The following is a 25,911-nucleotide window of genomic DNA, read 5'->3' as shown; positions in this document are numbered from 1 at the left end:
TAGTGGAATAAAAAAGAGAACACAATTGTTAAGTTTCCAGGATGGTTTTATTAAATTTCCATGCTATGTATAAACATACAAGTGATGAGAAAAACATTAACTTGAAACATGCACTTATCTGGCATTCTCTAAAATACCATTATACAAGTTTTCGTTTACTTAGAAAAATACCCACTAAAACAATCACAGATTTTCTTAAAAGATTTAAAAAAAATGTATTGGCCAGAACAAAGTTCAGGAGAATAAACAAGATTCCAATAGTATGTCAAAAAAACTGTACAAGGTTGTACATAAAACTATAGCTTACAAAAGCCTCAGGTATAGTAAGAATACTGAATTAAGATTTCCAAAGTTCTATTTACCAATATCTATTAATAAAATCCTTATGAAATAATTGACTTAGAAAAAGTGAAATGCTCATGATTTCAGTGTGTATAGAAAATACTAAATATCACTTTCTGAAATAAAGTGTACTCAAAACATCACAACATAGTCTCAGATCAAAATTTCTGTCATTCATTTAAACTTTGCATATAATGCCATGTGGCTTAAGCATAAAATTTCTCTTGCATAATAACTTTAAAAACTAGACTCCAAATCATCTTGTAACTAAATTTTTTATCTTTTGAATTACAGCTATTCTTAAAATCAGTTTTGAGAGGTAAAACATGTTGGGCTTGTTGTTTGGTTGCTTATTTGGGGTTTTTGCCATAATATTATTATTTTTAATTATTACATTAGAATTTAGGATTTGGTGACTTTCCTATATCTTTTCAAAATTAACATATTCTGTAGGCAATAGAAGTAAAATGACAACTGTGAACAGTTTAAATAAGTTTACATGTTGCTGTGAGTAACCCTTACTTAGGAAAAATGAATGTAAAAATCACAGAATGTCAAAGAAATTAGGTTGCTAATTTGAATCATCTGGCCAGTTGGCAATTTTAAGGCTTATACATCAACATTACTGGGAACAGTTTTATATTCCTGTTCTTTTACCTTTTCTTGGGAGAAACAAGAGGCTCTGCAACTATTTGACATTTTGTGTTTGGGATAGGATAGTCCTTAAGTAGTACTTGGCAAATGCTATTCTAAGCTCTTCTGACATTACAGTTGATTGAGCAGTCTGTTTATTGGACATAATAAAGTTTCAGATGGATAACAGAAGATACATGGTGAAATTGGTATTGTTTCAGAGAGAGAATGAAATGATTCACTGGCTACTTGGAACATCAGAACACATGGGCCATGAAGACTGCCATTGAATATACTGTGAAAAGATAAAAAGGCATCATTTTTTTTCCCCTTGGTGCTTGGGATTGAACCCAGGAAGGATCTTGCACATGCTGAGTGTGCTTCACCACTGAACTACATCCCTAGTCCAAAAATACTATTCTTAAAAACTGTTATAAATTTTCTCTCACGCTGCATTTAGTCTGCGTGAAATGTATACTTACTTGGTCATTAAGGGACATTAGACTTCCTTTTCCAGAAAAGCATTACTTTCATTAATAATACTGATTTATAGGGTAAAGTGAGCTAAAGGATGAATGCCTTGTGCTTTTATGACACCCCCCAGAGGCTTTATTGGTATAAGTTATCACAGAACAGATTCTTACCTTTATTTTTTTTTTAACTCCCTTCTTTCAACTACCTTTAGTCAAAGAAAGCCAAAGGAGAAACACTGAACTAACACTTTTGTTGACAAGCTTAATCAGACTTGACTTAAATATGTCCTTTGGTCTTACAAGTTAGCATGGTTGCTAAAATAAAACAAATGAAATAGAAGTTCTGCTCTTGATATTTGTAACACAGATTACACATGTCTGCCCTCAGGACTGCTCTGGTCTGCAGCCAGAAGTTACACCGTAACTGTTATATACAGCCAGAGGTGCATTATGTGCCCATGGACTAAATTACACTTTCATGTGTAACATTGTACCAGAAGACTTTCCATTCTAAAAAAAAAAAAGAAAAGGAAAGAAAAATGTTCTACTAATCCATAGATTTTTTCAAGTACTTCCAAATTGTCATGAAGAGGTATCTAAAAGCAAAGAACTGGAAAAAAGAATCATATTGTATCACATTTGGCCTTAATATAAGACATCAGAACACATCTTTAACAATGGTAAGTTCTTCAGAATCAAAACTTAAGAGTTTAAAAATCAGATGAAATGTGAGAGAAAAGGTTATCAGGTTCTCAGGACCCCTGAGATTCATTCCTGTCTCTCTGACTTTGAGTGTGTTGCTGGCAGAGATTGTAATCTCAATACTGCTAAATTTGTGGAAGGAGTGTATGACCTCATGTCCTTTTTTGCCAGACTCTGCAAAGTTTAAATGTTAGTGACAGAACATAGACTAGCTTTTGACTGTGCTTGTTTTGAAAGAACAAAAAATGCTCTCAGCAAATGTTTTAAGAAACAAGTAATTCCAAGATCCTAAAAATGGTTTCCCGTATTGCCAGGAGAATTTCAGTGCTTTTTAATGAAACACCTGCATAAAATACCTTAAATCTCGTTGTCACCTGTGTGCACCAGGAAAAAACTCCAAACTTGTGTAGATCCCCATGGGGAATGTTGGGGAAACAATACAAATAGAATATAAAAAACCAAAATACCATTAAGTTTGCATATCTAATGTCAAAAGGCTGAGGTAATATTAACTGCTTAAAAAAAAACCCACCATTCTTTGCTTCTGTTATTGCTGAAAAAGATTAATACTGATTGAGTTACCTTACTATACCAAAAGTGGGAGAGGATTTATGAACATTTACTACTGGTGAGGCATAATGTTCAAAGCAAGTAAAAGGAAGTCAGTAAATGGAAAAATATAAAACTACTATGAATGTTTGTTATCCTTGAGATCTTTAGTGAGGGAGACAGTCCAGCCCCAGTGGGGTTTATTACTTTAGCCTTTTCATGGTCAGAGTTTTTAAAGCTAATTATCCCCACCCACTCAGATTCTGTTTCCAGGTGAATCCTTAAAAATAAAATTTTCAAGTTCTTAATAAATAATAGTTGCAGTTCCTCCTGAAGATGCTGGGTAAAGTGCAGAGAGAAGCACCACAGAAACCCTCTTGCTGCCCGGAATGGCTTGGCTAGATTCGGATTTGATAGCCCACTTCATTCAGAGTGCTGAGATCAGCCACCTTCTTTTCAGGCAGAGCAGGCCTAAAGTTCAAAGACAGGAAGATGGTGGGAGAGAGGGGATAGGGCAAAGAAAGATAATGAGCATCTTCAAGGGCCTCTACTCAGAGTTCCTGACCTTTCTGATCCTTGTCTTTTTCCACCTTCCACCCCCACTCCACCAGCCTTAGCTCCCAACTCTGGTTCTTGTTCTTAGGTCTGCTTTTATAGGTTTTAAGGAACATTCTAGCAGGCTTTTAATGTAGAGATCAAAATTTTTCAGGGTGTTGAATGAACTTTTTCAGCTGTAAGACAATGGAGTCCCATGATAACTTCTGAAACCCAGTTCCGCTATACATTGCAACTGTCTAAAAAGTCACATATGCCACAGACTGAAAGTGGAATTCTCCTGGAAACTGATTTCCTAGCGTTTGTGTCTCCAAGGAAGCTCAGATATTACAGGGTGACTCAGGTGACCCAGATTCTGGGAGAGGATCCCAGTTACCATTGATAGAGGGTTTATATTCCAGACTTGAATATATAAAATCAAGGTGAATTTTTCAAAATTTATCTGAAAAGAACATGTCATTATGAAAGTTATTCAGTGGCAAAGCATGTCTCTTTCCTAAGAAACATTCTCTAAAGTACTTTCCAATATCAATATAAAACTATGCCTATGTATTTATGTAAGAAAGTACTTGAAGCTAGGGGGAGGTGGTAGAAATCACTTAGTAGCACATCATCTGTTGTCATTAAAGACATTTTCTAAGTGACTTTCTAATATAACAGTGCCTAAGCCTTCTTGTGGTTTATCTTGCGATTTTTCCTCTTCCTAATGAGCCTCTTTCTCACCTTGGATAAGAAGTAACCAAGACTATAAACCAGCTTTGGGATGTTTAATGTCTAGTGATTTCTAATCTAAAAGCTTCACATTTGGTCATTTTTACAAGAAAAATATTTTTAGGTTACATATGAACCTTGTTCATAATTATAAAAAATAAAATGTAATTGTAAAAAATTTCTTAGTTTATACCTTTGAAAGTTTTCCTAACAGCAAATGGTTTTCCCCTGGCAGGAAGATAGCCCAGTTTATTCAACTAGAAATAAACTTCCAGCTTCAGTCAGCTCAGCTCAATGAATGGCGTTAAGCACTGCCAACAAATTCTGTACTTTCCTTCTTGACCTTATTAAGTCCATGACCCTTCTTCTCTGAAACTTGACTTCAGAAACGTCCCTGACTTGGAACTTGGCCCCACTAAAAAACAAAAAGCGTAATCTTTATTTTCTCTGTATTGTATGGGCTTATTTCTCAGCTAGACCACATGTCCTGCTTTATCAGTCAAGATCCATGCCTCCTTCTTCTTTGTGTCTTTTATGGTTCCTGGGGCTCACCCACAATGCTAATAAATACAGGTGACTGCTGGTAGAAGACCAACACTGTGTGTAGACTCTTGCTTTTTTTTTTTTTTTTTTTTAAATCAAAGAGCCCAAGGCTTCCAGTCCTCAGCCATTCACTTTAAATAGGACCACTACCCACAGGCCTGAAGAGTGGCCTCCAGTTCCCAAGTGAGGGCCCTGCTTGGGTTGACAGCTAAAGGAAACACAGTTTTGCTTGAGGATTCAAACTTAGATTTCTGCCCTAGTCCTCTGCCCACTGATGTGGAGAGAACTATGGTTCTTACAAGTCAGGTTTAAAGGGTCCATATATTTCTTGTTCACTTTGTCAGAAAGCCTGAAGTGAAGCCTCTATTTTGTCTCCTTGCCTGAGATGATATCTTTACAAACAGCTAATTTGAGACTTTCTCCCTCAAAGCATTCTCTCCGTACATAAGTATCAGCCTAAGACACGTGTTTAGAAAGGTAAGTCAACTTCTCATCTTCCTGGCATGTTCTACTCTTAAGAAAATTCAGTAATAAAAAATACACTTGCCCAGGGAGAAGCTGGAAGTATGTATATACAATTCCTTACTTTAGAGAAGGAATAAATAAAAGTCATTTCCTACAGCAACTAAAATATGGACACCACTTTTTCTGGTGGTGTAACTATGAAAAAGCAAATTCTTCTTATCCCAATGGAAACTACATTTGTAATAGATGATTTTTTAAAAAATTTCAATATTTATTCTTCAGTTTTCGGTGGACACAACATCTTTGTTTGTATGTGGTGCTGAGGATCGAACCCGGGCCGCATGCATGCCAGGCGAGCGCGCTACCGCTTGAGCCACATCCCCAGCCCAATAGATGATTTTTTAACTGAAGTTTTCAATGATCTGTGTGTGGCAGCCTTAGTTGCCCCTCCATATTAACTCTCCCCTTTGTGAGAAATCCCCGCCCCCAACTTTTAGCTGAGCACCTAGCTGCCTAGAATACAAACTACATCCCCTAGTCTTCCTGTAGCCAGCCTGGGTTTGGCTGACACACGGCCAATGAGATGGAAGTGGAAGTGTGTGGCAGTCGGCTACCAGGTCTCCTCTTAGACAACTGGCATGTGCCTTTCATCTTTTTATTTCCCTCTAACTTCCTGCTGAGGACAATGTGGAAGTGATGTGGAGCTTGAACCTCAAGTTGGTCACTAAAGAAGTCAGAGCAGTAAGAAGCCCCATACCACTTCTGTTGAGCTGCTTTCATGTAATAGGGAATCTTGTAAGTCACCATCTCCAACCCCACATTATCCACAGCTAAACCTGATCCTTGTGGATACCAGTTCCCTCCATTAACTCAAAATTGCTAATTCACACCCAATGCTGGTAACAATGGGTGTTGAGTCAGCCTGAGGAAGGTTCGTGTGTGGAGTTAGAACTTGTTCCTAGCAAGTTATAATTCCACTCATGAGAAATAGTGGTACCTAAGTGAAGTCAGGAGACACACTCCCTTCTCAGGGTCAGTTGTCTTCCCTGTAACCCTGCTAAACAATGTAGGACCTAAGTCATGGTGGCTCCTTGGGTCTCCTGTTGTCCCTGGAAAGTAAGCAGTTCCTGTGCTTAACAAGAGAATCCCTTGCTCCAGAGTCCTTGTCCAACCTACCACTGATGAAAGCTGGGCCTCAAGCAGGGTAAGCATGTGCTCCCTACCAGTCAGCTACAGCCCCAGCCCTAGAACCTTTCAGGTACATTCTTTATTTTTGAGGTACTGGGAATTAAACCAGGGTCGTACAGATACTAGGCAAGCATTCTATCACTGGACTACAGCCTCATTCCTTTTCATTTTGTTTTGAGACAGGGTCTGAGTTGTCTAGGCTGCCTCCAAGTTGGTGATCCACCTGCCTCAGCCTCCCAGATAATCAGGATTTCCGGTGTGTGTCACTATGCCCAGCTCAAGTGCACACTTTCTTCCTGGCCTGGCATCATCCTCAATACCAAGATGTACCTCTCATTCTGAAGCTAAATAAGTTGCCCTTCATGTATGAAAATACTGCCAGTAAGATGCTAGCTTAATATTTTCCAGGTATTGAAATAGATCTATACTGGTTGTTCACTCCCAGTCCTGTGCCCAACAGCATCTCCTGGGAAGTCAGTGGCCAGAACAGGCTACAGGACAGGGTCAATAAGACAAAGTTTGCCCCCTGGTTCCTGAACTGTGGGCTTGCTGTGTCACTTTTTGGCCAGTCACTTTGGAGCTCCTCAGACCTGAGGAACAGGATTTTCACAGTCCATGGGTTCCTAAAATTTCACTCTCCTTTTATCCAGGTTCTGTTATTGGCACATCTGAAAATAGATGAAATTTAGTTTGCGAGTTTTTGGCCTCCTTTTTCTAGATCTTTCCTTAGCACTTCCACCAATTCCCCTGTGTCTTCCAGAAGCCAAGAAATCACTTATAAATAGCTTGAATCTATCAGGCACATACAACGTGCCAGGCACTGTTCTATAAGGTTGGGCTTATTAATTCTCATCATAACCTACCAAGGTTGATACTGTTACTGTCTCTTTTATAGAAGAGAAAGCAATGAAGTTAGGGAACTTGCTCAAGCAAAGTCACACCATTGGCCAGGGTTGGTCGCCAGAACCTACAGCCCATGCCTTATGAGCAAGCTGCCCCACCCCAGCCCCACCCCAATCAAAGCACCTGAGGACGCCATGGCCACTCTTGCCTCTGCACCTTGCCTATTTGGTCCTGTCTGAAATGCCCTTCCCCACCCATATCTTGTCATCCCTACAGGTCCAACCCAAATGCCCCCTATTCCATGAAATATTTCCTGACAATTCACTATTTGCTGTTTCTTAGATTCATCTGTTCAAGAATCCTGCTGATTCACGATCCTTGTGCCTTGAAAACTGAAGGATCAAGAGCAGGGTCCAAGTAAATTCATCTGTGAGTCCCTCTGTTGAGTATGTACCTCTCCAACCTAATGTGTAAATGGCTGATAGGGCCTCATATGCTACTTTTATCATGTAATATCTTATTTGAACAAAGTCCTAAGCCAGGAATTCAAGTTACCAGGACAACATCTGAAGAATTAACAAGTAGGAAGATTTTTTTCTTCTGTATTGGAGAGGCTTTATTCCTCAAAGTCATGTAGGGAACCTGCCTACTCAGTAAGCTGACTACGGTTGTGTAATGACAGCCAGCTTGTATACTCCTAAAGGAAAGTGACGAGGTGTCTCCTCCCTTTGTATTCCCACCCTGCCTGCCACCCCTGGACCTCCAGATCCAGGGGAAGAAAGCCTAATTCTGGTGGAAGAAGAGCGAGGCTGAGATTCCTAGTGAACTGCCTGGGAGATGAAACCCTTTCCTTTCACAGTGGCAGTGACTGTAGCTTCCTGGTCTGGCAAAGGATAGAAGTGGGTTATCACAGCATGCCACCTGCCTGTTGGGTGCAGCCAGAAATAGCGCTCAGTCCTCGCCAGCTCAAATCAGGGCCAGAGCTGGGGGAGCTATGGTGTGTGTGGAGGCCTCTTCCAGTGCTCCCCCATTTATAATTAGAATATTGCCAAGGGGTTATTTTTAAGAAACACGAACACCAGGATGATGATTCAGCTGAGTCTGTGCTTGCCCAAAACCTCTCATCAGATCCCGGGTTATTTTAGATTGAACATTGTTCTCCAGGCTCATTCCCAGTCCAAACATGGCAAGGGAATCAAAGGATTTCCCTTCTGCAAGGCTCTGGAGCAGCATTCTGTTTCAAGGGGAAGGGGTGACACTCTTGTTTGCTTTGACTCCCTTTGTGGGAGGAACAAGGGGCCCAGCCTCATCTGTTCTCACATAAATGTGAGTAGGGTGAACTCAGGCAAAAGCCTGTTGACCCATCTGGTCTACCCTTAACCCTGACTGTGGGTCGGCATCCTGGGAGCCAGCAGGTCAGAGGCTGGGAGGGGGAGGTAGGTTGGGGAGGACAGCATGGTGGTTCCACAAAGAAGGTATTATGTGGACAGCACCTCTGGACTGCTCTTCCCCACTACTACTTGAGTTTTGACAGTGAGTCCTTTGCACACCAATCAGTGTGCTCTAAGTACTGCTACCTGTGAGGCCACAAGAGGCCTCAGAACCAGAAATGAGTGCAGTATGTTGGGGACTATGGGGACATCACCACATCCTAGGGCTTAACATACAAGGAGGTGTGTGTCCCCTTGAGGCTGGGTTTAAGAAAAGATGTAGTGGGCTGGGGCTGGGGCTCAGTGGTAGAGCACTCGCCTGGCTTTCATGAGGCACTGGGTTCGATCCTCAGCACCACATAAAAATAAAATAATAAAACAAAGATATTGTGCCCACTTATAATTAAAAAATAAATATTTAAGAAAAAAAAAAGAAGTAGTAAGTGGAAGGAAAGCTTATAGGATTCCCGAACCCCCAGTCTCTCTTCTACCCTCTGACAAAGGGCTGTGTATGGCACACATGCTGGCAGGACCCACACACACACATGCAAGAGGACCAGTACCGCTGTGTCACATGCAGACTTGGGATTCCTGGAAGGGATGCATGGTGTAAAGGTGCACCCTAACATTAACCCCTTAGCCCTCCATGTTAAGGGTGCTACTGGCCCAGCATTTACAAGTGTAAACAGAAACCCCATGCCCTCCTCTCCTGTCAGGTCTGACAGGAATCAGATCAGGCCAAACCCCAATTTAGCATTTATGGCTTATCTGAGTAGGCCCTGAAGAAACATGGAGTCAGCTGGAAGAACGCTGGGAGGGCAGAGGTCCATTCACACCTGTCACCCTCATTCAAGACCAGTCCACTCCTCCCTCGCATTCCTTGCTTCCCAGGATGTCGGGCACCACTGATGGGGCAGACAGCTGAGGTTGTTACGTAAACAGGGAGGCCTTGCCAAGACAGAATGGGCCCATCCCTTACGCCCTTCCCAGGCAGGAGGCTCTGGCCAGAGTTCAAGAGCCACAGGCCATTGTCTGAAACTCCACAGCACCACTTCCAGGCTCTGATGTTACCTCTCTTTTCTGTGACCCAGAATCCCAGCTCCAGGAACCCTGACCCTGTGTGACCCTGCAGAGCTCACAGAGGTTCTTGGCTCACTCTGCCTGACCTGATCTGTCCTGATAAGGCCCACCGCTCCATCTTGGTTTCTTCAAGTGTCCCTAGGGACCCCGGGTCATATGAAATCCTATGAGGAGCTAATGGGTAAGTCATTTGAGTAGAGACTGCTCTGTTCACATAATCTGGGAAGTTTGCTTTTCCTCCATAGTCGTCGTCTTTTTTTTTTTTTTTTTTAACTCTGTTCTAAGGAAGTGTTCTTTCTATCCTGGGAATGTTTTCTTGTCTGGGATCTGAGGAGAATGACTGCACCGAAGGATCCTATTCAAAATATCTTCAGTGTGGGCTGGGGTTGTGGCTCAGTGGTAGAGCGCTTGCCTGGCACGTGTGAGGCCCTGGGTTCGATCCTCAGCACCACGTAAAAATAATTAAAATAAAGGTATTGTGTCCAACTACAACTAAAAAATAAATATTTAAAAAAATATCTTCAATCAGAATCAAACTCATTCTCTGTGACTTCATAAATAGCCTCTGTCCTCATTCACCCTGAAGCCTAGAGATGTGTAATCCTCTCTGAAAGAATGAAGCAGGATTTGCATTGTCCAACTGTGACCCTGTGACCAAGGGACCTTATCTTGAGGTGAGGCTTAGTAACTCTGGGACCCAGAGGGTCTCCAGTCGGGTGAGCAGAGCCCACTAGAGCCACAGATGCCAGGCAGGATGATGAAAGAGGGAAATCAAAAAGGAAGAAACAAAAATAAAAGAAGAAACATGAACAGGGGAGAGACAGAAGGTGGGGAAAGGAGCCATATGGAGAGAGAGAACAAAGAGGTTCTCTTGGGTCCTTATGGACACTGGCCCCAATGAAGAAGACTCTCCCTTGTGGTCACTCCAATGGGAGGTGCTCCCTACTGCCCACATAGCCAGCCAAGTCAGAAAACTCCCATCAGCTCCCTCTTACACTCCCAGGCCCAGGTCCCTGGTAGCAAGCTGAGAGTTGTGACCTATCGGAGATGGGAAGGACCTCGGGGAACATGCACGCAAGCTCATTGGGGGCTCTACTGACACGTGCAGTGAAAGCTTGCTTATGGGGCATGGTGGTCCTGGGCCTGGCAGAGCTTTAACCATCCCTGGTCCCCCAGACCTAATGGGAGTGTCCTTGCTTACCACCAGAGAGGCAAGATCTCCCACTGCTCATCTAACCCTGCTCTTTGCAAGCTGGCCCCAGTTAAATCGCCACTGTGATTGTCCCTCTGTGAAGAGCTATGAGGGCACTGAGGCCCAGAGCTGGGGAGGAGCTGGGTTAGGTTCACAGACGGCCTTTGATACATGAACCTCAAACTCCATCACCCTTTCTCTCTAAGAACCATGGGGGAAACTGACCTTTCTCTGTAGAAGATACTTTACACACTCCTGGGGCAGCAGAGTAGGAGAAAAGATGCATGGGTGGAGGGGCTTCCCCGTCTCCCCCTGGAAACTGTCTCAGCTGATGCTCATACAGTCATCTCCACTTACCCACCCACTCAGCTGTGTCAGCCCAGTGACACGGATCCTCCTTTTTAAAGGGATTATTCAGACAAGTGCAAAAATAGAGTGGAATTCAGTAGCTTCAGCTGTAGGGAGGAAATGGCTGGGGATATAAAGCCACTAAAATTATCCCTTCATAGACAGGGGCTGGGACCCCACAGCTGATGGGCCTCTTGCCTGTTAAGTTCATTTCCATCCTTAGGGTCACTCCCACGCTGCCCTTAGGTACCCAACACATTTAAAGCTGACTTGCTGGCATTATGTAATGCTGAAATAACAGCACAGTAAGGTCACCAAACTCTGTGGTGCTCACTGTCCCACGGCAGGATTCCTGGAGTTTATTAACTCATAGTCATACTTGTCTCTTTCTTCCTTGCCAAAAGCAAAACCTGCTTGGTAAAGGCCATGGGCAGAAGCAGAGAAGCGGTTTCTCTGCAGACATAACTCTGGGAGCCAGAATGTGCTGGGATCTAGTCTGAACAATGACAGAAGCTGACATCTAGAGAGGGAAGGAGGGGCCTGGGGTGGGCTTCTGGTGCGCCCCGCTTCTGGCAGCCCTTCTTTTTGTTCTCATCCATGTCCCATTTTTTCTCCCCATATCCAGTAGCCCCACAACCCCTTCCCTGGATCTGCAACTCAGAAATCAAGGTTTAAGAGAAAACGGGAGTTGGGCACGTTGGTGCACGCCTGTAATCCCAAGCAGCTTGGGAAGCTGAGGCAGGAGGATCACAAGTTCAAAGCCAGCCTCAGCAACGGTGAGGTGCTAAGCAACTCTGTGAGACCCTGTCTCTAAATAAAACACAAACAGAGTTGGGGATGTAGCTCAGTGGTCAAGTGCCCCTGGGTTCAATCCCTGGTACCCACCCACCCTCCCCCGAAAAAAAGAAAATGGGAAGGGAATTGCCCCTCCTCGTCTACCTCAATCTATTTAAAACTTTAGTCAAGATACCTGCCCTCTCAAGTCTCTTTCCAGCCTCCAAACAGGAGCCCCAGCTCATATTTGACTAGTTACTGGGAATAGGACATAACGAACACTTTTTGTCTTCTGGTATCTTTATCTGAAAATAAACATTGTAAAACCATTCCCTGCTTACCCTGTAGGATTAACGGGCTTGTATAAAAGCAGTTCACCATTCCCAAGTCACTCTTGTCACAAGATCTAATTGAATCCTTTCAACAACCTTGTGAGACAGACGAGGATGCATTTTTATTCTCTTTTATAGATGAAAACTAAGGTTCCCTGAGGACCAAGGATCTGTCCAGCTTGCACAGCCAATCTGTGGCAGAGCTGGGACTCAACCAAGACTGTGTGCACTGTCCCCGTCATGGCCAGAGGTTCATGTGACACAGCATGCTGCTATTATTAAGAAAAGTAGCATTTCTCCCAGTATAATTATAGCTCAAGTGTTTGCCAGTGGATTATTGCTGGTTACTCTGGGCATCCTTGGCAGCTCCGATCTGTCATATCTTAAGTGGGTCATTATGACCTAAGAAGTAGGTGTGGAATTACTAGTCCTGGGGCTAAAACAGGAGGGTTAGCCAAGGAAAAGGATGAGCCTGCGGGTATTTCTGATGCCACCATCCACTGATGGCAATCATACTTTTGCTGGGCACAGTTAACTACAGAGTTTTAGGAAAGTCATAAATTCTAACAATCTCATTTTATGGGTGACAAAACATATATCCAGAAAGGTTATAAGACATGCCCAAGGTCACATGTCTTAGCCTAAGTGGCCAAGCTGGTTCCAGACCCAGGTTTCCTAATCTAGATCCAGTGCTCCTTCCTTTCTACCTGGTTTCCAGGCTGTTCCTCTAGGGCCATCTGGGGCTTGGCCCTTTGAGTGTGTACACAACTCAGAATCAGCAGGGGAAGAGTAATGGGGGGGATGTGCCAGTGGATCCTTTTCCATATATGACCCCTGAATGAGGGTAGTTCTCTTGGGGATCATCGTCTGTTCAAATGCCAAACCCAAGACACAGCTTTGTCACCATGGGCCAGGACAACCCCACAAATGTGTGTGCTGAGCCTCGTGTTGGGGAAGAGGAATATTACTCACGACTTATCTCGCCTGCCAAGCCTTCTTGGGGGGCTTGCTTGTCTCCTTCGGGGGGACAGGGATTTTCCCCGGGTTCTCACTTGGGTTGGAGAGCGGGCACTTGCAGGCTTCAAGATCTGGAAGAGATATGAGGCATCAACCACACTGTTTCCTAAAGGACCCCCACCCCATATCCTCCTACAGCACAGCATCCCAACCCCCAGCCCACCCATGATCCCACAGTTCAGAGGCACCGACAGGAAGACTTCCAGAGCGACACACATTTCTCCCTGCGCAAGAAGGGCACCGCCTCCCAGAGGGCCATGTGGGTCATCACATCCCCTTTTCCATGGCAGACAGGGGAACTGAGTCAAATGCCTTGCCCTCCTAGGGCTGCTTGGTCTCTTGGTAAGATTCTCCGCTCAGCTGCACTGCCTCAGGGACCAGCATGTTCATCCTCAGAATCTCCCAGCCCAGGTACACAGAGTGGCTGCAGTTTAGCAAAAGCTCCACTCCAGGGCCAACAGAGAGAAGATGACAGGCCCCCAGGTGCTGAACATAACCAAGCCTGAAGTCAGCATAACCCCCACCCCAGGGCTTTAGTGTGTGCAGGGGCTTTTCTGTAGTGACCCCACAAGCCCTGGAGGGACATGGATAAGCTGGCATCAAGTCACTGCAGAGAAACCTGGAAGAGGGAAGAAAGGCTTATAGGTATGTTCTATCTAAGGCCTGCTCAGTGAACACTCCCTCGTTGGCTATTGTGACGCCTGATTAGAATTTTATGTCAAAGGGCTTTGCAATTTAGATGGCAGACCAAAGACGTAATGTGACTCTGAAACACATTATAAGCAGGGAGACCAACTCCTCCTGGTTTCCCTGGGTCTTTCCTGGTTTGTTTTGCTTGGGTACTAGGGAATGAACTCAGGCGCACTTCACCACTGAGCCACATCCCCATGCCTATTTTGGTTTCTATTTGGAAACAGGGTCTCACTGAGTTGCTTAGAGCCTCACTTTTGCTGAGGCTGGCTTTGAACTCATGATCCTGCCTCAGCCTCCCGAGCTGCTGGGATTACAGGCATGTGCCACTGCACCTGGCTCCTTTCCTAGTTTTTTTTTTTTTTTTTAATAATATTTATTTTTTAGTTGTAACTGGACACCATGCCTTTATTTTATTTATTTTTATGTGTGCTGAGGATCGAACCCGGGCCTTGCACGTGCTAGGCGAGTGCTCTACCGCTGAGCCACAATCCCAGCCCCTCCTTTTCTAGTTTTAATATTGAAAAACCTGTCCTGGAAAACCATTCAGTTCCAAGCACACTGGAACGATTGGGCACCCTACTGTATGGTGAAAACAGAACAAAACTAGAGCTTTAACGTGAAATGACTACATTTTACGTCTGATTTCATAGAAGAAATTTCAGGCCAAGATATTGCTTTAATTTTAAGATCTAATTTGGTTTTCGTTCTGATTTTTGAGAAACAATCTCGATCCTAGAGGGGACTGATTCTAGGAACTCCACAGATTACCAAAATCTATGGTGTAGTATTTGCATATAGCCTACACAGTCCTCTCATGTACTTCAAATTACCTGCAATACCTAACACAATGTAAGTACTATGAAAACAGTTGTTACACTGTATTGTTTAGGGAATAATGACAATACACAGGTCTGTATATATTCAGAACAGATGTAATTTTTTCCCAAATATTTTTAATAAGGTTGGTTGAAACTGCAGATGCAGAACCCACAGGTATGAAGGGCTAACTATGTTACAAAGAGAGACTTCAATTATCTTTATCAAGTAATAAATGACTTATATTTCTGAATTTACTAGTGTGACCACCAAGCAAGATAACCTCAGGAAACTTGTGTGACCACCCTAGAAGTTTGAGGCCTGGTGCAAAAGGGGTAGAGGAGTGGGTATGGAGAGAGAGGAAATGGGAAAAAGGCATAAATTTGTGTTCCCAGCACCTACCTTCATTCTCATGTCCCTGGCGTACTTCTCCAGCTCCTTCCTTATGTCAGCCCTCAACATCTTGGAGACATTGAGGACCAGCTGCTTCCACTCAATGGGTTGGAAGCTATGAGGCTCATGGGGGACATACAGCCCAATCTTGACCTTCTTGACTGTGTGCAGGTATTTCTTGTAAGAGTCTTCAAAGTCAAAGATAAGGTCACTCAGAGTCCGAAAGGTCAATGGCTTGTCCATCAGCTCAGCCCTTCTGCTCATGCCCAGTGAGCCATAGCGGCCATTGCAATAAATCCCCAGCACAACATGGTGAAAGTAGTTTCCTGAGAAGTAGGTTTTAAAGCTGATGGGGAATCGCTCGATGGAAGGCTGTCCATTGGTTAAGTATCTTAGACGATTTGAGTCAAGGAGGGAACAAAGGTCTTGAAAATTCACAGAGGACAGACTCCCAAGAAAGGAAAACAAACTCATAGGGGTCAATGAGCCTATACTTCTGCCTCTGAGCAGGCCGACATCTAAGCTTTCTAGATCTTTTGATAAAGGATCCACTTGATATCTTCAAGTATCAACTAAATGGTACATACCAAAGCAGAATTAATATGAGACAAAGAGAACAGCTTGTCATCTTTAGTAATTAAATGGAAAACAAAAAAATGCAAAATGTAACACACAAAGGCACTTTTTCCTTGCTTGGTTCTCTACGGGGGATTAAGAGCTCTTTAAGGTGTCTTTGTTTTTCTTCTTCTTTTATGCAGTCAGAATGATGTGCTAGACTACCTTGTGTGAAATAGACCAAGAATACACTGTAGTCCAAAGTGAGAAATGAAAACCAGAATCCAGGCACTAGAGATGCGAGAGGCAGGATGGTGCGAGAGGTGGATGATCTAGGTGGCAAGGGCCAGAGGTCACATATGCACCTCATAAGGGGTCACATATGCACCTCATCTGGTCCTCCCAGGTCCCGGAGTACCCATGCCAGAGAGTACTCCTGGGGTACCATGCAGAGCAGCTGCCTCCACACCCAAATTCCAAGGCTCCTCTCAGTCCCCAGCCAATAGGCAGGCTCTCTCCACTCACGGGCCCATTTGGATTTAGTAACAGTCTCTTACTGTTACCTTGGTTTTGACCTAGCAATTCCACAGGTGCAGCTTCAAATAATGGTCCCACTGCCTCCCTGTACAGAAACGATGGACAAGAGACATTGCATTCTCAAGTCCATCTTGAAATCCCAACCAGTCCTGCTGAGGCTGAGTCCCTCTGCCCAGCTTTTCTGGAGAGGGCTATTGAAAACTCCTCTGAAAGGTGGGGGGATATAATGTCACTCCTCTGCTAAAAAGATTTGGAAAATACTAATCTAGGTGCTCATCACAGAGTCCTGTGCATAGTCAGTGTTCATAGCAGGTGCCATTCTCCGCTCTAAGAATGTGTTTTCACTAATGCTGGCCTCCTCTCCAATTCCATGCAGTGGCCAGAATGACCTATTTAAGTCAAAATTTGGTATATGTCACTCTTCCACTTAAAAGTTTTCAATGACTCATCTTCTCCAGAACATAGTCCACATCCTGCCATGATTTGACCCCTGCTCATTACTCCTTTATACAATCCCATTTTCCCCCTACCCTACCCTAGCTACAACACTGATGGACAGGAGGGCCCTTGATAGTTCTGGAGAATTCTCTCTGAGACAATACACAGATGGATGCCCATTGCCCCTAGTGCAACGATTCTCTCATAATATGAAGTCAAATATAACCAAACATTTAGATGACTTTTGAAGGATCTTTCCAATACATGATCCTTTATATTATAGAGATGGGACAAAATAATATCATTAAAAAAAATTAGACAAACTCTACACTACATTGAATTTTTATTGCAGTAATAACTTACTTTTTGGCTTCACTTACACACCAGTCATATACTGTGGGGGATTCAAACCTGGCCAAGATCTTTGGGATCTCGTGGGAATCAGGATAAGAGGCTGTGGACATGCATCCTCTGCTCCCAGGGTTCACACAGGCTGAACACCCGCCTGGAGACAGCCTCACTGCTCTGCCCTCTCTCCCTTCCTGAGGGTTGCATTTTCCCTTACTTGATCCCTCCACATACAAGAACTCATGCAGCACTTGGTGCTTACCCATCCTGCACTGTAACTGTATCTTGAGAGGGCAGCAGTTGTGTCTGGCATCCATTAACCCCTGGGCACAGCACAGGTCTGGCACACAGAAGGTCCTGTTCAATGCTTGCAAAAAGAATGAACCTTAGATTGGGAGGATACACTTCCTAACATTTAAAAGGATAGCACTCAGTGGGGGCTGATCTCATGTGCCCTGAAAAAGAGGAAGTTGACAGAACCCAGCCCTCAGCCAGAGGACAGCCTTGTCCTCTGCCCTCAGTTTAATCAGATGGCTCTTCCGTATAAAAATGTTCACCTGCTTTCTCTTTACTTCATCATGTGAGGTCACTGGCAGTAAGAAAGTGAAGTCACGTCCTCTGAGTCTCTCACATAAACTCCTGCCTGCTTTCTGGGGTGAGTTCTCTGAGGCTAGAATGAGGGCATTCTTCAGTTATTGAAGTCACTGTAAAAAAACCACTGTCAGTAAGTGTGCCCTGTGCCTGTCGGGCTGCTAGGTAGGGCTGTGGAGCCAAAGATGAAGAACACAGCCTTCTCTGGAAATCTGGTGGGAGGCAGACTCAAAATGGATATGAGGAAATCAAATAATAAAACAGAATAACCAGGGCTGGGGCTGCAGCTCAGTGGTAAAGTGCTTGCCTTGTATGTGTGAGGCACTGGGTTTGATCCTCAGCACCACATAAAAATAAATAAAGATGGGCTGGGGATGTGGCTCAAGCAGTAGCGCGCTCGCCTGGCATGCGTGCAGCCTGGGTTCGATCCTCAGCACCACATACAAATAAAGATGTTGTGTCCACCGAAAACAGAAAAATAAATATTAAAAAAAAAATTTTTTAAATAAAAAAATAATAAATAAATAAATAAAGATATCATGTGTCCATCTACAACTAAGAAAATTTTTTAAAAAGTTAAAAAACAAAACAAAACAGAATTAACGTATGATCCAGCAATTACATTCTGGGTATATACCTGTTACAACTGTCACCCCAAAGCTTATTAGATTATGAGAGCTGTGACTTAATGAGTGGATTAGTCCATTTGATGGATGAATAATTTGAAAGGACTATGGACCTGCATGGTAACTGTAGGCAGGTAGGGGTGGCCGGAAGAAATAGATCACTAGGGGTCCCTGGCACCTCTCTCCCCTCTCTCTCTCCTCTCTCTCTCTCCTCTCTCCCCTCTCTCTCTCTCTCTCCTTCCTGGCTGCCATGAGCTGAGCAGCTTTCCTCCACCATGTCTTGCCTCACCTGGGGTCTAAAGCAATGGAGCTGGCCAGCCAGGTTCTGAACCCTTGAAACCATGAAACCAAATATACTTTTCCTCCTCTAAATTGTTGCCAAGTAGTTTGGTCTCAGCAATAACAAGCTGACTGATATCAGTTAGTCACGGTACCCAAAAGAACTGCAACCAGGGTTTCCAGACATCTGTACCCTGAGGCTCACAGCAGCATTAGTCATAATAACCAAAGTGGAAATGATCCAAACGTCCACCAATGGATAAATGGATAAACAAAATGCAGTATCTGTATGACAAACAGTATTATTCATCCTTTAAAAAGAATGAAATCCTGGGCTTGGAGTTAGCTCAATGGTGGAGAGCTTGCCTAGCATGCATGAGGTCCTGGGCTTGATTACTAGTAGCCAAAAAAAAAAAAAAAAGAAAAGAAAGAAAGAAATCTTGTAATATGCTAAAACATGATTAAACACTTGCAGATATGATGCCAAGTAAAATAAGCCATACAGAAAAGGACAAAATCTGTATGATTCCATTCATCTGAAGTGCCTAGAACAGTCAAATTCATAGACAGAAGGCGGATCCTGGTTGCCAGGGGCTGGAAGGAGGCAACAAGAGCTGTTTAATGGGTGTGCAATTCCAACTGGGGTGATGAGAAAGTTCTGGAGATGAATAGTAACAATGTCACACAAGATTACAGATAGACTTAATGTCACTGAATTATATATTTGAAAATAGTTAAGATGGTTAACTTTGTTATATGTGTTTTACAATTATAAAACAAGACCAAAACATGGTGTGATACCTGCCGTAAGAGAGGCAAGCCCAGTAATCTGTGGGTGGACAGAAGTGGAGCCTCAGCACAGCAACACTGGAATTAGTCTTGGAGGAGAAGTAGTCAGCTAGGTAGGGAAGTGGGAGTGGGGAGGAGACAGGAGAGACCACTAGACCACCCCATCACAAGTCACCGATCTCCAGGATTTGTTCCATCATTATGGCAGTCAGTGAAGCCTTGGGTGAGAGTAAGGAAGCAGCCTGTGTTTTTCCTTGGGAAGGAAAACAGCAGCACCCAAACATCTGGATAATCTCCTAGCACCTTGTGTCTGGGGAAATGCTGAGGCTACCTCTCATATCGCACCTGTAACTTTCACAAACCATGGTTCTTTAGCACCATGAGCAAGCCTACCACAGTCGGTGAAGCCCTCTGAAATTGTTGCTATAATTCAGAAAATAATTTAGAACCAAAGATCTATGTATCCAGCATTCACGCATCTTGTGCTTCAGCAAGATTAAAAAAAAAAAAAAAGTGGCTTTTCGGGAGAAAATCCTGAACTTGGGAAAAAAATACAAAAAGAAAACAAGGCAGAGAAGGTCAAGGGACACAGGCTTCTATGCAGCCAAATAGACAGCTTCTGAGTCATCCAGGTCTTTTCCTGGACCTGCACAAGGGTCTGCGGGAGACACAGGTGATGCCCAAGCCATCCTTCACTATCCCTGAGGGCAAAGCAGGACACAGGGATGCTGACGCACAGCAAAGAGAAGACAAAGATGCTGCAACTTTTAGAATTTAGGTCTGTGTTTCTTGTCTGCGTCCCAGAGTCAGATTTCACTGAGTTCAGCAGTGTGAGCTCAATCTCTCCACCCTCCCCACCTTCCTTGGGCTGTTCTGAAATGTAACACGGGTAAGAACAAAGGAAAAGCAAAAGTACAGGCCCAGAAGTTTTGTCACAGATCTATTCCCTGCAATCCCCAAAGATTGCAGATAATTTCAGTTGCAAGGAGCTTAGATGCAGAAAACTGTACAGGAGTGGGGGGGGGGCGGGGGAGGGGTGAATAACTATATGCAGGTGCACTTAGATGTCCAGCAGCAGAGCCTGAGGTTTGCTCATCCATCCAGAAAAGGGCCTGGGCTAGTGTTCTTCACTGATCTCCAGCAGATCCCTGGCCAATTGTTCGCCCCTATTAAACTTGCAAGAGGCTCTGCTAAACAGCTGTGGCTCATTCCTGCCACTAAAGAGTTGGGGCCCTCAGCCATCTGTTGCCCTGACCCTCAGCCCTGGCCTCCTGCTGCGCTCCCCAGCCACACATTTCATCTCCTTTGTGGGAAGTTGGAAGCAGGCATCATTGCATAGCTGGGGAGGGGCCTCCAAGAGGCTCAAGTTTCTGGGTTGTTTTTTTTTTTTTTTCCAGAAGTCAGCCAAAGCACCTGTGCACAATCTGGTTTCAGATCAGACCTGCGGGTGCTCCACAGACAGCAGAAGCAAGAAATTCCTCCTCCCATGACAATGTCCAAAGACCAAGAAAATAGACTAGACCAATCCCTTGTCCTGCTGATTGCTAGAGCTCCTTTCTCTTATGCCTTTCCTTTGACCTCTCTGACTTCACCTCTTGAGTCTCTCTCATAAGTTCTTTGCATCCAACTAGACCAAAAAATACTGAGATTTTTGTCCTTGATCATTTTCTCTTCTAACGTCTTGAACAGCAGCTACAACCCCCCCTCCAAATATCCCAGCTCCCAAATCAGTATTTCTAGTGTAGATTCTCCTGGTGAGCTCCACTCTCCAAACAGCCCATCCTGCATCCTGAATTCAATGCCTCAAACTCAGCTAGTCCAAATCTGAACTCAGCTCCCCATAAATCTGATCCTTCCCTCTAAGTCCTTCCCTTGGTGTGTGACCCTATTTATTATGCAAGCCAGAAATATAGGGTTTCTGCTTTCTCATTTAGCTCTTCACTTCTCAGCAGTTCACAAGTGTTGATTCACTTCCAACCCCTTTCCTCCTCCTTCACTGCTACTTCCTGAGTTCAGCTCTGCACTGAAGTGAAGTATCCACTTCTCTGTCACCCTCACCCCTCCAGCCCATCCTCCACGCACTGTCACCCAATCAGGAAACCTGTGATTGTTGATTCCTTATTAACTCCTGCATCCCTCTGGTCTCCAAGTTCTGTACATTCTGCCTCCTTACCAATTCCTGAAACCATCCCCTCAACTCCATTCCTATCACCAGGGCCATGGTCCAAACATCACCCTTCCCTCCTGTAATAGCTTCCAATGGGCTTTGCAGATCCAGTCCCAGCCTTCTCCAACTGTCCTTTTTCAGTCTATCCTTTAGAAGGCTACTCTCACCTGGCACACGCTTGTAATAGTAGCAGCTCAGGAGGCTAAGGCAGGAGGATCACAAGTTCAAAGCCAGCCTAAGCAATTTATGGAGACCCTGTCCTAAATTTAAAAAAGGACTGGGGATGTGGCTCAGGGGTTAAGCGCCCCTAGAACCAAATAAAATAAAATAGAAAGCTATTGTCTAAAAAGTATATATGATCATGTCACTTCTTTGCTTCAGAGTTTCCATCTGAGCTGTCTACTTCCTTTTAGGAAAAGATAAATTCTCAGTACAGCACACAAGGACCCAAATGGTTTCCCCCAACTCTCAAGCTCATATCTTCCTCTGTTTCCTTTGCCACCATCCCTTCCAGCTATCCACCCAGAGAACTTGGAGTTTCTTTGCTCTTCTCTCTGATCATGTTCAATTACCATCAGCACCAATAAGCGTCATCATAGTTTTTCTGGACTGTACTCCTCTCAGGTTGAAGAGCCAAGAGTATGGTGGAAAATGGAACAGAAAGTGTGAGAGAGACCAGACCCTTGTGCCAGCTGTGTTCCATCAAGTGGGAACACACTGCCTCTGCTTGGTCTCCTCCACAATCTGCCATTACGTTTTCCTTGGAGACAGGTTTGGCTACTAGCCCCTTGTTATTGATTCCACTTTCCCTTGAGTGTTTTTCCTGTGACAATGTCAAATTAATGCAAGAAAGAACCATATTCTCTTTCTCTCTCTCTCTAGTCCCTCTAAGTTAGAATTCTCCTTGTGACCAGGGAACCTGCAAACCACTGGCCTGAGAGCCAGCCCTCATAGAAGCTAGAGCTAACAGTTTTGACTACTGTTGGTCTAAGAAGCCAAGCATTGATTTGGTTCAACTCCCAAAGTAAAAGCTAAAGAGAAGCACCAGAGTTTGATCCCTTCATTCAAAGAGAAATGGGCATCATCTCGGTTAATTAAGGATGTTGAAGGCGCAACAAGCCCCATACTTAGGTCACCATCTGTGCACTAACTATAAGCATACATAACTTCAAGGATACATGCCCAGGATGACAGCTTCAAGGCATTTGATAGGTAAGGACTCTCGGGTCATTTCTTTCGCTGTTTCCATTAACCTGTAGGATAGAACAAAGCAAAGGATTCTCAGAACTTAATTATGCAGTAGTCAGTCTGACTGTCAATCCATCAGCATGCCTGTCTCTACCCTAGGCACCATGCAGGAATATAGGGGAAAGAGAGAGCTTGATTCACAGGAAGACACCAAAGCGTATCTGCACTTGGCAGAACTAAAACCCTCAATTCTCCACTCTCTTCTCCAAGAGTTACATCCCAGAGGTGAGTGCCAGTATTCCATGGTACATTCCCAGTGGAACAGGCAAATGAGGCCTCAGAAAGTGAATCTTATAAGCTTCCCATGCAGAGAGTCAGACTTCACCACTAGACATAGCAGCCAGAGTGGCTCAGTCCTCAGCCCCACCTTCAACCTGGGCTCAGGGGCACCCTCTACATATACCCCCAACTGATTAGGATATCTGAGCACCAGGATATAGGACTAGAGGTTGGGAGAGGGAATTGGCAGCTCTTTTTGATAGGAGAGAGACAGATCATGCACCACTTACCCACTCAGCGGTCTCATTTTCCTAATTTCAAAGAACTGGGTCCCTGTGTGATTATATCTGTGTAAAGTATGTAAAGGAAAAGTGACAGAAAACTCCAAAGATCCCAGTCACCCAGCAGAGGAAAATATGCATTCTGATTTCTCAATGGGGTTAAACAGCAGGAGCTTTTCAGAAATAGACAGTAGCCAGTAGCCTCTAATTCTTCACTGTCCTGTCATAAAGTTTAATCTAATTTTTAACTTAGGCCTCAAAGCACCTTGAACCTTTGTAATAGCTCTGTTAAATTCTGTTTAGTTTTATACACACACACACACACACACACACACACATACACACACACACACACAATCTTAATTTACCTACTAGACTACAAGTTCTTTGAGAGTTGGGACTGTTCTTTTATCATCTTTATATCCCCATAAAGCTTGGCAGAAACCCAACATACTTAAGTTAGCAAATTTTATTAAATGACTAAGGAAGAAGTGAATGAATAGGTGAATGGAGAGATTGATGAAGAGATGTCAGTAGAGAAGGGTGAAATGGAAGGATGCACGGATGGAAGGATGAAAGATGGATGGAAAGATGGAGGAATAGGTGGAATGGAAACATGGATGGATGGAAAGGAAGATGGATTCAGATGGATGGATGAAATAGAATGAAGGGTAAATAAATGGCAATAAGTTTTTTAATTGCACACAGAATGCAACAGAGTTTACTCTAGAAACATCACTTTCTTTTCATGGCTGCACGGATACTTGACATTGATTACTAAACCTAAAAATATGGCACCACAATCCACACCTAGAATTTAGCCAGCTACCCAGAAGTTCCCAGGGACTGGTAAACCTGCACCAGGTGACTCTGGAGGAGATCAATGATTCCCTAATGTTCTCTGAGACTGGATCTTAATTCTTCTCACTCTATAGAAAAATTGCTTAGTGTTTTTGGCTCTTTTGCCTCAAACCAAATCATAGAAAAAGTGCGTGTTGGGAGGACACTAAGGAAGCAGGAACACGTAGAGCTACTGCAGCCCAGGAAGGACTTGTGGGACGGATGCACCCCTGAGTGAAAAAAGCAGCTGCAGAGGAGACACTTCACAACCTCCTGAGAGGGGCTGGGGTCCCATCCAGCACAGTGTGTTTGGCCTCTAGGACACAGGCACACGTGACAACCATCTGGGGAGCTCAAAAGCAGACTCTAGGCACCAACCCTGGAAATTGTGATTTCAGGCCATGCCTCTTAACCATAGTTGCCATTCAAAGTCACCCTAACTCAGATCACTGAGTTCAGAGCTGCAGGGTGTGGGGCAAAGGACAGTTTTCACGAACTCACCAGCTTGGGAGTTACTGACTAGGCTGTGAGATCAACCACGAACAATACAGGCTTGGTGGCATTTCTGAAAACACCATGTACAAAATATTAGAGGTAAAAGAGAAAATGAAGGACTAAATATTCTCATTCTAAAGTGATTTTTTTTTTTACTTGAACCAAAGATTTACTCAAAAAGTGGGGTTCCCATTAAATATAAAGAATTTGATTGGCAAAAACATTCAGCTATATGCTCAATGTTCCCTGTTTATATATTTCATGTATACATCCAGTACATAAAGTAAGATAAACTGATAATTAAATAATGAAAAACTACCTGACCACCCTTCTCTCAGTTCTTTACAATGGATAATTGAGACCCTGAAAGTGAATGGGTGGAAATAGTCTCCCCAGCACACTCTCTGCAGAGGAAGGTATTCATTCTTCCCTGTGCTCCTCAGAAGATTTCTCTCCATCTACCACAGCCAGTGAGGCACCTTTCTTTCTAGAATCCCATGCAAAATCAGCACACCAGTTGGCTGCCACTTGGAGGCTGTATCAGGGGAAGACAGGATTCATTTTTTCATGACTCCACAGCCAGCTGAGACCATCTATAGTCAGGTCTAGACCCAAGCAATTCCCAGAACTGACATCTGCTACAGGGTCCAGGCCAAAGTAGTAGGGGGTCCCAATGAACTGAACCAAAATCAGGTCAGAAAAAGAAGTCCATGCTTGGGCTGGGGATGTGGCTCAAGTGGTAGCGCGCTCACCTGGCATGCGCGGGGCACTGGGTTCGAGCCTCAGAACCACATAAAATAAAATAAAAATGTTGTGTCCAACAAAAACTGAAAAATAAATATTAAAAAATTCTTTCTCGGGGCTGGGGATGTGGCTCAAGCGGTGGCGCACTTGCCTGGCATGTGTGCGGCCCGGGTTTGATCCTCAGCACCACCTACAAACAAAGATGTTGTGTCCACCAAGAACTAAAAATATTAAAAAATTCTCTCTCTCTCTCTCTCTCTCTCTCTCTCTCTCTCTCTCTCTCTCTCTCAAAAATTCTTTCTCTTAAAAAAAAAAAAAAAAAGTCCATGCTTTGCTTTCCTGGCGTGATGGCTCCAAAGGCCAGGAGCACATCCCGATAGCCCCATGGTGATTTCTCTTGCCCTCTCTGCCATCAGTGACCTTCTTCAATTGACCATCATAGAGGTTCAAAGAAAAGAAAAATTAAAATGCAGATCCTTCAGGGCAACAATGAAACTTAGCTGAGTACATGCTGCAGGGCTTAAGGGAGCATGGGCAAGTGCTACACAAAGCACATACAATTTGCCCCCGTCAATGCCATCCCAGCCCAGGCTCATTCTCTTGCCTCTCTGGCTTGGTGATCCTTGAGAGGACTAAGTCCTAGATAGAAATAGAAGCCATACTCATTTGTCATCT

At 43.9% G+C, this 25,911-nt stretch overlaps 1 protein-coding gene across 1 annotated transcript in view; it reads right to left on the bottom strand.

Moving 5' to 3' along the window:
• Window positions 1-25: 25 nt before the first annotated feature.
• The window catches only part of Vash2 (vasohibin 2), a 37,741-nt gene continuing 11,855 nt past the window's right edge, over window positions 26-25,911 (bottom strand). The window contains exons 4-8 of the mRNA XM_005329417.5: window positions 23,167-23,223; window positions 22,588-22,662; window positions 15,089-15,470; window positions 13,133-13,248; window positions 26-3,170 (exon numbers count right to left, since the gene is read on the bottom strand). Coding sequence (XP_005329474.1) covers window positions 3,098-3,170; window positions 13,133-13,248; window positions 15,089-15,470; window positions 22,588-22,662; window positions 23,167-23,223 — 703 coding nt within the window. The 3' untranslated portion in view covers window positions 26-3,097. The remainder of the gene's footprint in view (window positions 3,171-13,132; window positions 13,249-15,088; window positions 15,471-22,587; window positions 22,663-23,166; window positions 23,224-25,911) is intronic.

This window comes from Ictidomys tridecemlineatus, chromosome 10, assembly GCF_052094955.1.
Source record: "Ictidomys tridecemlineatus isolate mIctTri1 chromosome 10, mIctTri1.hap1, whole genome shotgun sequence".
NCBI classification, from domain to species: Eukaryota; Metazoa; Chordata; class Mammalia; order Rodentia; family Sciuridae; genus Ictidomys; species Ictidomys tridecemlineatus.
The sequence above is the reverse complement of the archived record's forward strand: the minus strand, read 5'-3'. Positions and strand labels throughout refer to the sequence as shown.